This window comes from Cherax quadricarinatus, chromosome 77 (genome assembly GCF_038502225.1).
Source record: "Cherax quadricarinatus isolate ZL_2023a chromosome 77, ASM3850222v1, whole genome shotgun sequence".
NCBI lineage: Eukaryota > Metazoa > Arthropoda > Malacostraca > Decapoda > Parastacidae > Cherax > Cherax quadricarinatus.
Genome location: NC_091368.1, coordinates 7057772 through 7071884, shown reverse-complemented (window position 1 = coordinate 7071884; position 14113 = coordinate 7057772). Strand labels below are relative to the sequence as shown.

The 14113-nt window shown below is 38.3% G+C and overlaps 1 protein-coding gene across 3 annotated transcripts in view; it reads right to left on the bottom strand.

The window, feature by feature from the left end:
• Positions 1-14113, bottom strand: part of LOC128702033 (uncharacterized) — a 663411-nt gene that overhangs the window by 69555 nt on the left and 579743 nt on the right. For all 3 annotated transcript variants that reach the window (XM_070101460.1, XM_070101461.1, XM_070101462.1), the window contains exons 18-19: positions 5983-6105; positions 3490-3716 (exon numbers count right to left, since the gene is read on the bottom strand). In XM_070101460.1, the coding sequence (XP_069957561.1) occupies positions 3490-3716; positions 5983-6105 (350 nt within the window). The remainder of the gene's footprint in view (positions 1-3489; positions 3717-5982; positions 6106-14113) is intronic.

The following is a 14113-nucleotide window of genomic DNA, read 5'->3' as shown; positions in this document are numbered from 1 at the left end:
AGCATTCTCTTTGTTGTTCAAGCAGACTGTTCTGATTGCCAGTTGGTCAAGAAGTTAGTTTATTTGAGGACTTTGTCAGTCACTTGTTTAAGTCTAGTCGAGTCGTGAGACAAAGCGAACTACTTAGAGCACTTACACACATACACACAAAATTACTTGTACATATTTGTAATATCTTATTAAATGTTAATGTACCAGACGGTACTTAAGAATTATAAATGTGATATGTGCTTTCAGCACAATAATATTGTACTCGAGAGAAGTGATATTATTTTGATTACTGTGATTAATTTAATTTAATTTAATTTGATAATATACCTCTAGACTTAATAAATTTATTAAATTTTAATTTCTCTAGTTAGTAGCCTACCAGTTGTAATCCTGAAGCACTATTGAATCATACTGAATTCTAATGGATAATTGGACAAGGATACTGACTACTTGTTATGAAAACCCAGTAACAGGCTGGATGCTAGAAGGGCAGTCCTTTTTAGTATTCACTGGAGATCTCTAAGCTTTCAGAATCGCATTTTTTGTAACAAGCTGAAACAAGCCATCTCTGCAACAAGTTCAGTGACAGAGTCATGTCCCACTTTAGGGAAATGCTAAAGAGGTGCCAGATACAGAGGACTGTGGACAGTTATTTTGCAAAACAGGAGTCCAGTGACTCTCAAGCTGGTCCTAGTGGCATTAAAAGACAGAGAAGGAAAGTAGCCCCAGAAAACAGCTTGTTACCTAAAGTCTTTATGGAAGGGGATTCCCTTCCAAATACTAACCCCCAACTGCCTCTGTCCTCCTTCCTATCTTCCAGATGCCATCACCAATCTTCAATAAAGGTAAGTAAAACTGTTATTTTATGTTTCTTTCTTTCAACGCACCAGCCGTATCCCACTGAGGTGGGGTGGCCCAAAAGGACAAATGAAAGTTTCTCCTTTTAAATTTAGTAATATATACAGGAGAAGGGGTTACTAGCCCCTTGCTCCCGGCATTTTAGTCGCCTCTTACGACACGCATGGCTTACAGAGGAAGAATTCTGTTCCACTTCCCCATGGAAAATTTTATATGTTTATTTAAACTTATTACTAATTGTACTATGTTTGTTGTGTGTATGCAAAACTATAATGTAATCTCTATAAAATGTATTTTTTTATGAATATTTTTGGGTTTCTGGAACAGATTAATTGTTATTATTTTTTTTTATTATCACACCGGCCGATTCCCACCAAGGCAGGGTGGCCCGAAAAAGAAAAACTTTCACCATCATTCACTCCATCACTGTCTTGCCAGAAGGGTGCTTTACACTACAGTTTTTAAACTGCAACATTAACACCCCTCCTTCAGAGTGCAGGCACTGCACTTCCCATCTCCAGGACTCAAGTCCGGCCTGCCGGTTTCCCTGAATCCCTTCATAAATGTTACTTTGCTCACACTCCAACAGCACGTCAAGTATTAAAAACCATTTGTCTCCATTCACTCCTATCAAACACGCTCACGCATGCCTGCTGGAAGTCCAAGCCCCTCGCACACAAAACCTCCTTTACCCCCTCCCTCCAACCTTTCCTAGGCCGACCCCTACCCCGCCTTCCTTCCACTACAGACTGATACACTCTTGAAGTCATTCTGTTTCGCTCCATTCTCTCTACATGTCCGAACCACCTCAACAACCCTTCCTCAGCCCTCTGGACAACAGTTTTGGTAATCCCGCACCTCCTCCTAACTTCCAAACTACGAATTCTCTGCATTATATTCACACCACACATTGCCCTCAGACATGACATCTCCACTGCCTCCAGCCTTCTCCTCGCTGCAACATTCATCACCCACGCTTCACACCCATATAAGAGCGTTGGTAAAACTATACTCTCATACATTCCCCTCTTTGCCTCCAAGGACAAAGTTCTTTGTCTCCACAGACTCCTAAGTGCACCACTCACTCTTTTTCCCTCATCAATTCTATGATTCACCTCATCTTTCATAGACCCATCCGCTGACACGTCCACTCCCAAATATCTGAATACGTTCACCTCCTCCATACTCTCTCCCTCCAATCTGATATTCAATCTTTCATCACCTAATCTTTTTGTTATCCTCATAACCTTACTCTTTCCTGTATTCACCTTTAATTTTCTTCTTTTGCACACCCTACCAAATTCATCCACCAATCTCTGCAACTTCTCTTCAGAATCTCCCAAGAGCACAGTGTCATCAGCAAAGAGCAGCTGTGACAACTCCCACTTTGTGTGTGATTCTTTATCTTTTAACTCCACGCCTCTTGCCAAGACCCTCGCATTTACTTCTCTTACAACCCCATCTATAAATATATTAAACAACCACGGTGACATCACACATCCTTGTCTAAGGCCTACTTTTACTGGGAAAAAATTTCCTTCTTTCCTACATACTCTAACTTGAGCCTCACTATCCTCGTAAAAACTCTTCACTGCTTTCAGTAACCTACCTCCTACACCATACACTTGCAACATCTGCCACATTGCCCCCCTATCCACCCTGTCATACGCCTTTTCCAAATCCATAAATGCCACAAAGACCTCTTTAGCCTTATCTAAATACTGTTCACTTATATGTTTCACTGTAAACACCTGGTCCACACACCCCCTACCTTTCCTAAAGCCTCCTTGTTCATCTGCTATCCTATTCTCCGTCTTACTCTTAATTCTTTCAATTATAACTCTACCATACACTTTACCAGGTACACTCAACAGACTTATCCCCAGATTAATTGTATTTCCATTATTTCTTATGGGAAATATTGGTTCGACTTTCGAACATTTCGACTTTAGAACTAGCTCCTGGAATGGATTAAGTTCGAAACTCGAGGGTCCACTGTAAAGGGATTTTCTTGATGCTGTATTACAGGTGTCCCTCTCATGATGTAATACAAGTGTTCCTGGCTGATAATAATGCTAAATAATACATGTTAGAATGAATTGCTGAAGTGTAATGAACACTTGTCAGTGCTCAATAATAACCAACATGGAGACAGAAACTCAGGAGATTAATTGATATGTATATTTCAACACCCTTCTGGGATCCTCTTCAGCACATTCTCTGCTGAAGTGGATCCCAGAAGGGCATTGATTTTTTTTTTTTTAACAGGTTGGCCATCTCCCACTGAGGCAGGGTGACTCAAAAAGAGAGAAAATCCCCAAAAAGAAAATACTTTCATCATCATTCAACACTTTCACCTCACTCACACATATCAATTAATCTCCTGGGTTTGTCTCACCAAGGAGAAGTGGAGAAGAATCCTTCCTCCATAAGTCATGCATGTTGTAAGAGGCAAATAAAATGCCAGGAACAAGGGACTAGTAACCCCTTCTGTATAAATTACTAAATATAAAAAGAAGAAAAACTTTATTTCTTTTTTGGGTCACCCTGCCTCGGTGGGAAATAGTCGATGTGCTATATAAAAAAAAATTGTCTCCATGTGGATTATTACTGAGTATCTTAGAATGATTTTATGGCTACCTTTTTATCTTTGTCAGCATGTCTGATGTTCTTCTCTCGCATTTTCTCACAGGAGCTGAGAGCTGGGCAAGCAGAAAGACATTCATCCTCAGACTCAAAGTTGTTGAGGTTGCCTCCGCAGCCACCAAAACGGAAGGTCTCACAGCGATTGGATTCGGCATTAAAGAACCAGCGTTTAATAGATCCCTCACAGTATCCAGAATCTTTTCTCTCATAGCAAACTTCCCCTAAAAAAAGAATGCACTAAATTAGTTCAATAAGTAGAGAAGCCAAGAATATCACTGCAGTGATGAACAATAGAGAGAGATATTGGGAGACTATCAAATGTTGGTATGTTATAATGTAATACAGCAGAGTAAACATTCCAGAGTGCATGAAATCTAACATAAATTAAAAACTGAACTCTGCAAATAAATAATTCAGTGCACTTCTAGAAAGGCAGTTCAACCATTCTTGAAAAATATCCTGACTTTGCCCACTGTAAATGATGCATATACAGGAAGGCCCCGCTTTACGGCGTTTCACTTTACGGCGTTCCGCTAATACGGACATTTCAAATTATGACCAAAACTCGCTATACGGCTCCCCCCACCTGACTTTCTAATACGGTCACCGTGCCCCACCCTGTTTGTTTACATTCTCCATGAGCTCAGTAAGCACTAAGTCTCTCCATTTTGTCTGGAAACTCCAAAATTTCAAATGTTTTTAAAAGTTATTTCATAATTTATATATACTCTGATAATTATACTTATGTATACCTGTACCTAAATAAACTTACACACTGCTTTCATGTAGGTACACATTAAAATCACTAAGAGTCTCTCTACTCTTGATGCAATAATAATAATAATAATAATAATAATAATAATAATAGTAATAATAGTAATAATAATAGTAATAATAATAATCTCTTGGGCGCATTAATGATGGTCTGCCATCTCCTGATTTGATTCAATAACTACATTGCCACTCACCTCTCACACATTCATATTAAGTAATTAAAGGTATGTAATAAATGTACTGTGTGTAATTTTACTTTTCATTGTTTTTTTTAATGCTTAGTTCTATTGCTAATTTAATATATGTCAGTGTAAATACGTTATCTAGCATTTATATGCATTTACAAGGAAAATAAAAGGGTGTTCCACTTTACGGCGGTTTCCGCTTTACGGCGGTAGCCTGGAACCTAACCCGCCGTATAAGTGGGGCCTTCCTGTACACTTAAACTTATTTTCCTGCGTGTGACCTAATTCACATCTGCATAAATAACTCATTACAATTGTAACCTGATATAAACGTAAATAGTTCATTTCCACTGTAACTTGTATAGCTATCAAAACTTTGTGGTGCAGTCCCTGGACCCATTATGTGCTTTTGCAATCTTTTGACTACTGCTCACAGGATGGGTATTTATATCCATAGTAGATATATTAAACTAACTACAACCTCTCCTCACTTAGCAACATACTTGTTTACCAACAACTCAAATTTATAATGGGCTCTCCGACCTGTATGCATACCTAAACAATGTATATTATAGTTGATTTCTTCTGTTGTTTCTTACAATATACAGTACACTACTATATAAACATTTAAAAATATACTGAGGATATTATAAATGGTGCAAAAGTGACATTAAAACAATATCAAAGATGGCTGACACACACCCACTACCATTATAGTATGTTCCTTATGTGGTCTTATGAATGGAACTCCGTTGTTAAGTGAGGAGAGGCTGTAATAACTTTGGCAAAACAAAAATTGAATGAATGATGGTAAATGTGGTTTTTTCTTTGGTTCACCCAGGCTTGCCAGGAGATGGGAGTTGAGGTAAACAAAAAAAAAAACTAATAAATATTTACATTATTATGCAAAATAACCAGTTGTGAATTTCCAAACACTTTCATGATTTTTCACATTATCAAAGACCTGACAATGTGCGAAATAACGAAAGTGCTTGGAAACTCACTTTTTTCCAGTGATTTTTTGCATATTGTGATATCACCTGTATACTGTAATCTTATTACATTCCATTATTATATTCACACTAATGCAACAAATTTGTGTAGGTACTGTATTGCTGGTACAATGTGACATTCAACCATTTGACTTTTGTTAATGATGTATACGAACAATCACATGAAACTGTTGAGAACAACAGTTCCACATATATCTGATAAAAGTTCAAATAAAAACATAAAATACAGACAAGTCTTGATTACTGTGAATAATAAATCCTGTGAAGTGGTCACATTATTTATATTATGTGTAATTTTTGCACGCGATTTGATGAGACTGGGGGGGGAACTAGCATTAATTAATTTTGCACTTAAATCAAAATTTGTACTAAAGAAGACCTGGTTGTATTGTAAATAATATAATAATTCAGATAAAGTAGAAACTTTTTTCTTTTTTTAAGAAAGTGAAAATTGCTACCTAAGTTTAACTTATAAATACACAACATGAAAAGAGGACTTCACTTAAATTACTTACGAGGTTTGGGGCAGCAAAGTGCATATTCACCCAAGGGTGAGAGGTGACATTTATGGCTGGAGGGGCAGGTGCTCCCCTCTGGACCACACTCTACAACACTTTCATTCAGCCTCAGTGGTGAACCTGCAGAAAGGATTATGACTTTTAGGGCAATATGCAAACAGTAACAACAGAACTGGAAATCATTATTATTTTTTTAACATGTTGGCCATCTTCCACCAAGGCATGGTAACCTGAAAAAGAAGAATTTTGTTTTTTCCAACAAACTGGCCATATCCCACTGAGGAAGGGTGCCCTAAAAAGAAAAACAAAAGTTTTTCTTTTTACATATAGTAATTTATACAGGAGAAGGGGTTACTAGTTCCTTGCTCCTGGCATTTTAATCGCCTCTTAAGACACACGTGGCTTACGAAGGAAGGATTATTCTCCATTTCCCCATGAAGTTGAGATTACAATTATTCCAATCAAAATGAAGTGCTAAACTCACGAGGGTCATACAGCACTGTTAGCACTGGAGAAAGATGAAAATTGGCATGAATTTTCTTGCTGTCGCACATTAATTATAAACCTGAGCTAAGATAAACAATTTGGTGATACTATACAATGGTGAACATCACCAGCCAATTTAACCCTAGTAATGTATTCACGATTGTGAGTCGTGAAACAGAATTGTGAAAAGCATCACATTCACAGGTTCTTCATTATCAATATCATTTGATATATACCCAGCATTCTTCCTCCATAAGCCATGTATGTTCTAAGAGGCAACAAATGCTGGGAGCAAGGGGCTAGTAATCCCTTCTCCCGGTATTTTACTAAATGTACAAAAAAAAAAAGTTTATTTTTCTTTTTTAGGTCAACCTACCTTGGTGGGATTGACCTAAAAAAAAAAAAAATATATATATATATATATATATATATATCCTCCATGGGGAAGTGGAACAGAATTCTTCCTCCGTAAGCCATGCGTGTTGTAAGAGGCGACTAAAATGCCGGGAGCAAGGGGCTAGTAACCCCTTCTCCTGTATATATTACTAAATTTAAAAAGAGAAACTTTAGTTTTTTCTTTTGGGCCACCCCGCCTCGGTGGGATACGGCTGGTATGTTGAAAGAAAGAAGAAGAATATATATATATATATATATATATATATATATATATATATATATATATATATATATATATATATATATATATATATATATATATACACACACACACATATATATATATATATAGGTAGTAGGTTGGTAGACAGCAACCACCCAGGGAGGTACTACCGTCCTGCCAAGTGAGTGTAAAACGAAAGCCTGTAATTGTTTTACATGATGGTAGGATTGCTGGTGTCTTTTGTCTGTCTCATAAATATGCAAGATTACAGGTACGTCTTGCTACTTCTACTTACACTTAGGTCACACTACACATACATGTACACGTTTATTTATACACACTCATCTGAGTTTTCTTTGATTTTATCTTAATAGTTCTTGGTCTTATTACTTTTCCTTTTATATCCATGGGGAAGTGGAATAAGAATCTTTCCTCCGTAAGCCATGCGTGTTGTAAAAGTCAACTAAAATGCCGGGAACAATGGGCTAGTAACCCCTTTTCCTGTAAAGATTACTAAAAAGAATAAGAAGAAGAAAATTGTCAAAGTGGGAAGTCTGAATGTGCGTGGATGTTGTGCAAATGATAAGAAAGAGATGATTGTGGATGTTATGAATGAGAAGAAACTGGATGTCCTGGCTTTAAGTGAAACAAAGCTGAAGGGGGTGGGAGAGTTTCAATGGAGAGGAATAAATGGGATTAGGTCAGGGGTTTCAAATAGAGTTAGAGCTAAAGAAGGAGTAGCAATAATGTTGAAGGATAAGCTATGGCAGGAAAAGAGGGACTACAAATGTATAAATTCAAGGATTATGTGGAGTAAAATAAAGATTGGATGTGAAAAGTGGGTTATAATAAGCGTGTATGCACCTGGAGAAGAGAGAAGTGTAGAGGAGAGAGAGAGATTCTGGGAAATGTTGAGTGAATGCGTGGGGAGTTTTGAATCAAGTGTGAGAGTAATGGTGGTTGGGGATTTCAATGCAAAAGTGGGTAAAAATGTTATGGAGGGAGTAGTAGGTAATTTTGGGGTGCCAGGAGTAAATGTAAATAGGGAGCCTTTAATTGAGCTATGTGTAGAAAGAAATTTGGTAATAAGTAATACATATTTTATGAAAAAGAGGATAAATAAATATACAAGGTATGATGTAGCACGAAATGAAAGTAGTTTGTTAGATTATGTATTGGTGGATAAAAGGTTGATGGGTAGGCTCCAGGATGTACATGTTTATAGAGGGGCAACTGATATATCGGATCATTATTTAGTTGTAGCTACAGTTAGAGTAAGAGGTAGATGGGAAAAGAGGAAGGTGGCAACAACAAGTAAGAGGGAGGTGAAAGTGTATAAACTAAGGGAGGAGGAAGTTCGGGCGAGATATAAGCGACTATTGGCAGAAAGGTGGGCTAGTGCAAAGATGAGTAGTGGGGGGGTTGAAGAGGGTTGGAATAGTTTTAAAAATGCAGTATTAGAATGTGGGGCAGAAGTTTGTGGTTATAGGAGGGTGGGGGCAGGAGGAAAGAGGAGTGATTGGTGGAATGATGAAGTAAAGGGTGTGATAAAAGAGAAAAAGGTAGCTTACGAGAGGTTTTTTACAAAGCAGAAGTGTTATAAGAAGAGCAGAGTATATGGAGAGTAAAAGAAAGGTGAAGAGAGTGGTGAGAGAGTGCAAAAGGAGAGCAGATGAAAGAGTGGGAGAGGCACTGTCAAGGAATTTTTATGAAAATAAGAAAAAAATTTTGGAGTGAGTTAAACAAGTTAAGAAAGCCTAGGGAAAGTATGGATTTGTCAGTTAAAAACAGAGTAGGGGAGTTAGTAGATGGGGAGAGGGAGGTATTAGGTAGATGGCGAGAATATTTTGAGGAACTTTTAAATGTTAAGGAAGAAAGGGAGGCGGTAATTTCATGCACTGGCCAGGGAGGTATACCATCTTTTAGGAGTGAAGAAGAGCAGAATGTAAGTGTGGTGGAGGTACGTGAGGCATTACGTAGAATGAAAGGGGGTAAAGCAGCTGGAACTGATGGGATCATGACAGAAATGTTAAAAGCAGGGGGGGATATAGTGTTGGAGTGGTTGGTACTTTTGTTTAATAAATGTATGAAAGAGGGGAAGGTACCTAGGGATTGGCGGAGAGCATGTATAGTCCCTTTATATAAAGGGAAAGGGGACAAAAGAGATTGTAAAAATTATAGAGGAATAAGTTTACTGAGTATACCAGGAAAAGTATACGGTAGGGTTATAATTGAAAGAATTAGAGGTAAGACAGAATGAAGAATTGCGGACGAGCAAGGAGGCTTCAGAGTGGGTAGGGGATGTGTAGATCAAGTGTTTACATTGAAACATATATGTGAACAGTATTTAGATAAAGGTAGGGAAGTTTTTATTGCATTTATGGATTTAGAAAAGGCATATGATAGAGTGGATAGAGGAGCAATGTGGCAGATGTTGCAAGTATATGGAATAGGTGGTAAGTTACTAAATGCTGTAAAGAGCTTTTATGAGGATAGTGAGGCTCAGGTTAGGGTGTGTAGAAGAGAGGGAGAATACTTCCCGGTAAAAGTAGGTCTTAGACAGGGATGTGTAATGTCACCATGGTTGTTTAATATATTTATAGATGGGGTTGTAAAAGAAGTAAATGCTAGGGTGTTCGGGAGAGGGGTGGGATTAAATTATGGGAAATCAAATTCAAAATGGGAATTGACACAGTTACTTTTTGCTGATGATACTGTGCTTATGGGAGATTCTAAAGAAAAATTACAAAGGTTAGTGGATGAGTTTGAGAATGTGTGTAAAGGTAGAAAGTTGAAAGTGAACATAGAAAAGAGTAAGGTGATGAGGGTATCAAATGATTTAGATAAAGAAAAATTGGATATCAAATTGGGGAGGAGGAGTATGGAAGAAGTGAATGTTTTCAGATACTTGGGAGTTGACGTGTCGGCGGATGGATTTATGAAGGATGAGGTTAATCATAGAATTGATGAGGGAAAAAAGGTGAGTGGTGCGTTGAGGTATATGTGGAGTCAAAAAACGTTATCTATGGAGGCAAAGAAGGGAATGTATGAAAGTATAGTAGTACCAACACTCTTATATGGATGTGAAGCTTGGGTGGTAAATGCAGCAGCGAGGAGACGGTTGGAGGCAGTGGAGATGTCCTGTCTAAGGGCAATGTGTGGTGTAAATATTATGCAGAAAATTCGGAGTGTGGAAATTAGGAGAAGGTGTGGAGTTAATAAAAGCATTAGTCAGAGGGCAGAAGAGGGGTTGTTGAGGTGGTTTGGTCATTTAGAGAGAATGGATCAAAGTAGAATGACATGGAAAGCATATAAATCTATAGGGGAAGGAAAGAGGGGTAGGGGTCGTCCTCGAAAGGGTTGGAAAGAGGGGGTAAAGGAGGTTTTGTGGGTGAGGGGCTTGGACTTCCAGCAAGCGTGCGTGAGCGTGTTAGATAGGAGTGAATGGAGACGAATGATACTTGGGACCTGACGATCTGTTGGAGTGTGAGCAGGGTAATATTTAGTGAAGGGATTCAGGGAAACCGGTTATTTTCATATAGTCGGACTTGAGTCCTGGAAATGGGAAGTACAATGCCTGCACTTTAAAGGAGGGGTTTGGGATATTGGCAGTTTGGAGGGATATGTTGTGTATCTCTATACATATATGCTTCTAAACTGTTGTATTCTGAGCACCTCTGCAAAAGCAGTGATAATGTGTGAGTGTGGTGAAAGTGTTGAATGATGATGAAAGTATTTTCTTTTTGGGGATTTTCTTTCTTTTTTTTGGGTCACCCTGCCTCGGTGGGAGACGGCCGACTTGTTGAAAAAAAAAAAAAAAAAAAACTATATATATATATATATATATATATATATATATATATATATATATATATATATATATATATATATATATATTTTTTTTTTTTTTTTTTCAACAAGTTGGCCGTCTCCCACCGAGGCAGGGTGACCCAAAAAAGAAAGAAAATCCCCAAAAAGAAAATGCTTTCATCATCATTCAACACTTTCACCACACCAACACATAATCACCGTCTTTGCAGAGGTGCTCAGAACACAACAGTTTAGAAGCATATACGTATAAAGATACACAACATATCCCTCCAAACTGCCAATATCCCAAACCCCTCCTTTAAAGTGCAGGCATTGTACTTCCCATTTCCAGGACTCAAGTCCGACTATATGAAAATAACCGGTTTCCCTGAATCCCTTCACTAAATATTACCCTGCTCACACTCCAACAGATCGTCAGGTCCCAAGTACCATTCGTCTCCATTCACTCCTATCTAACACGCTCACGCACGCTTGCTGGAAGTCCAAGCCCCTTGCCCACAAAACCTCCCTTACCCCCTCTCTCCAACCCTTTCGAGGACGACCCCTACCTCACCTTCCTTCCCCTATAGATTTATATGCTTTCCATGTCATTCTACTTTGATCCATTCTCTCTAAATGACCAAACCACCTCAACAACCCCTCTTCTGCCTTCTGACTAATATTTTTATTAACTCCACACCTTTTCCTAATTTCCACACTCCGAATTTTCTGCATAATATTTACACCACACATTGCCCTTAGACAGGACATCTCCACTGCCTCCAACCGTCTCCTCGCTGCTGCATTTACCACCCAAGCTTCACACCCATATAAGAGTGTTGGTACTACTATACTTTCATACATTCCCTTCTTTGCCTCCATAGATAACGTTTTTTGACTCCACATATACCTCAACGCACCACTCACCTTTTTTCCCTCATCAATTCTATGATTACCCTCATCCTTAATAAATCCATCCACCGACACGTCAACTCCCAAGTATCTGAAAACATTCACTTCTTCCATATTCCTCCTCCCCAATTTGATATCCAATATTTCTTTATCTAAATCATTTGATACCCTCATCACCTTACTCTTTTCTATGTTCACTTTCAACTTTCTACCTTTACACACATTCCCAAACTCATCCACTAACCTTTGCAATTTTTCTTTAGAATCTCCCATAAGCACAGTATCATCAGCAAAAAGTAACTGTGATAATTCCCATTTTGAATTTGATTCCCCATAATTTAATCCCACCCCTCTCCCGAACACCCTAGCATTTACTTCTTTTACAACCCCATCTATAAATATATTAAACAACCATGGTGACATTACACATCCCTGTCTAAGACCTACTATTACCAGGAAGTAGTCTCCCTCTCTTCTACACACCCTAACCTGAGCCTCACAATCCTCATAAAAACTCTTTACAGCATTTAGTAACTTACCACCTATTCCATATACTTGCAACATCTGCCACATTGCTCCCCTATCCACTCTATCATATGCCTTTTCTAAATCCATAAATGCAATAAAAACTTCCCTACCTTTATCTAAATACTGTTCACATATATGCTTCAATGTAAACACCTGATCTACACATCCCCTACCCACTCTGAAACCTCCTTGCTAAGATAACAGGGATATCTTGCTACTCCTACTTACACTTTGGTCACACTTCACAGACACGCACATGCATATATATATATACATACATCTAGGTTTTTCTCCTTTTTCTAAATAGCTCTTGTTCTTTTTTATTTCTTCTATTGTCCATGGGGAAGTGGAAAAGAATCTTTCCTCCGTAAGCCATGCGTGTCGTATGAGGCGACTAAAATGCCGGGAGCAATGGGCTAGTAACCCCTTCTCCTGTATACAATTACTAAAAAAGAGAAGAAGAAAAACTTTATAAAACTGGGTTGCTTAAATGTGCGTGGATGTAGTGCGGATGACAAGAAACAGATGATTGCTGATGTTATGAATGAAAAGAAGTTGGATGTCCTGGCCCTAAGCGAAACAAAGCTGAAGGGGGTAGGAGAGTTTCAGTGGGGGGAAATAAATGGGATTAAATCTGGAGTATCTGAGAGAGTTAGAGCAAAGGAAGGGGTAGCAGTAATGTTAAATGATCAGTTATGGAAGGAGAAAAGAGAATATGAATGTGTAAATTCAAGAATTATGTGGATTAAAGTAAAGGTTGGATGCGAGAAGTGGGTCATAATAAGCGTGTATGCACCTGGAGAAGAGAGGAATGCAGAGGAGAGAGAGAGATTTTGGGAGATGTTAAGTGAATGTATAGGAGCCTTTGAACCAAGTGAGAGAGTAATTGTGGTAGGGGACTTGAATGCTAAAGTAGGAGAAACTTTTAGAGAGGGTGTGGTAGGTAAGTTTGGGGTGCCAGGTGTAAATGATAATGGGAGCCCTTTGATTGAACTTTGTATAGAAAGGGGTTTAGTTATAGGTAATACATATTTTAAGAAAAAGAGGATAAATAAGTATACACGATATGATGTAGGGCGAAATGACAGTAGTTTGTTGGATTATGTATTGGTAGATAAAAGACTGTTGAGTAGACTTCAGGATGTACATGTTTATAGAGGGGCCACAGATATATCAGATCACTTTCTAGTTGTAGCTACACTGAGAGTAAAAGGTAGATGGGATACAAGGAGAATAGAAGCATCAGGGAAGAGAGAGGTGAAGGTTTATAAACTAAAAGAGGAGGCAGTTAGGGTAAGATATAAACAGCTATTGGAGGATAGATGGGCTAATGAGAGCATAGGCAATGGGGTCGAAGAGGTATGGGGTAGGTTTAAAAATGTAGTGTTAGAGTGTTCAGCAGAAGTTTGTGGTTACAGGAAAGTGGGTGCAGGAGGGAAGAGGAGCGATTGGTGGAATGATGATGTAAAGAGAGTAGTAAGGGAGAAAAAGTTAGCATATGAGAAGTTTTTACAAAGTAGAAGTGATGCAAGGAGGGAAGAGTATATGGAGAAAAAGAGAGAGGTTAAGAGAGTGGTGAAGCAATGTAAAAAGAGAGCAAATGAGAGAGTGGGTGAGATGTTATCAACAAATTTTGTTGAAAATAAGAAAAAGTTTTGGAGTGAGATTAACAAGTTAAGAAAGCCTAGAGAACAAATTGATTTGTCAGTTAAAAATAGGAGAGGAGAGTTATTAAATGGAGAGTTAGAGGTATTGGGAAGATGGAAGGAATAT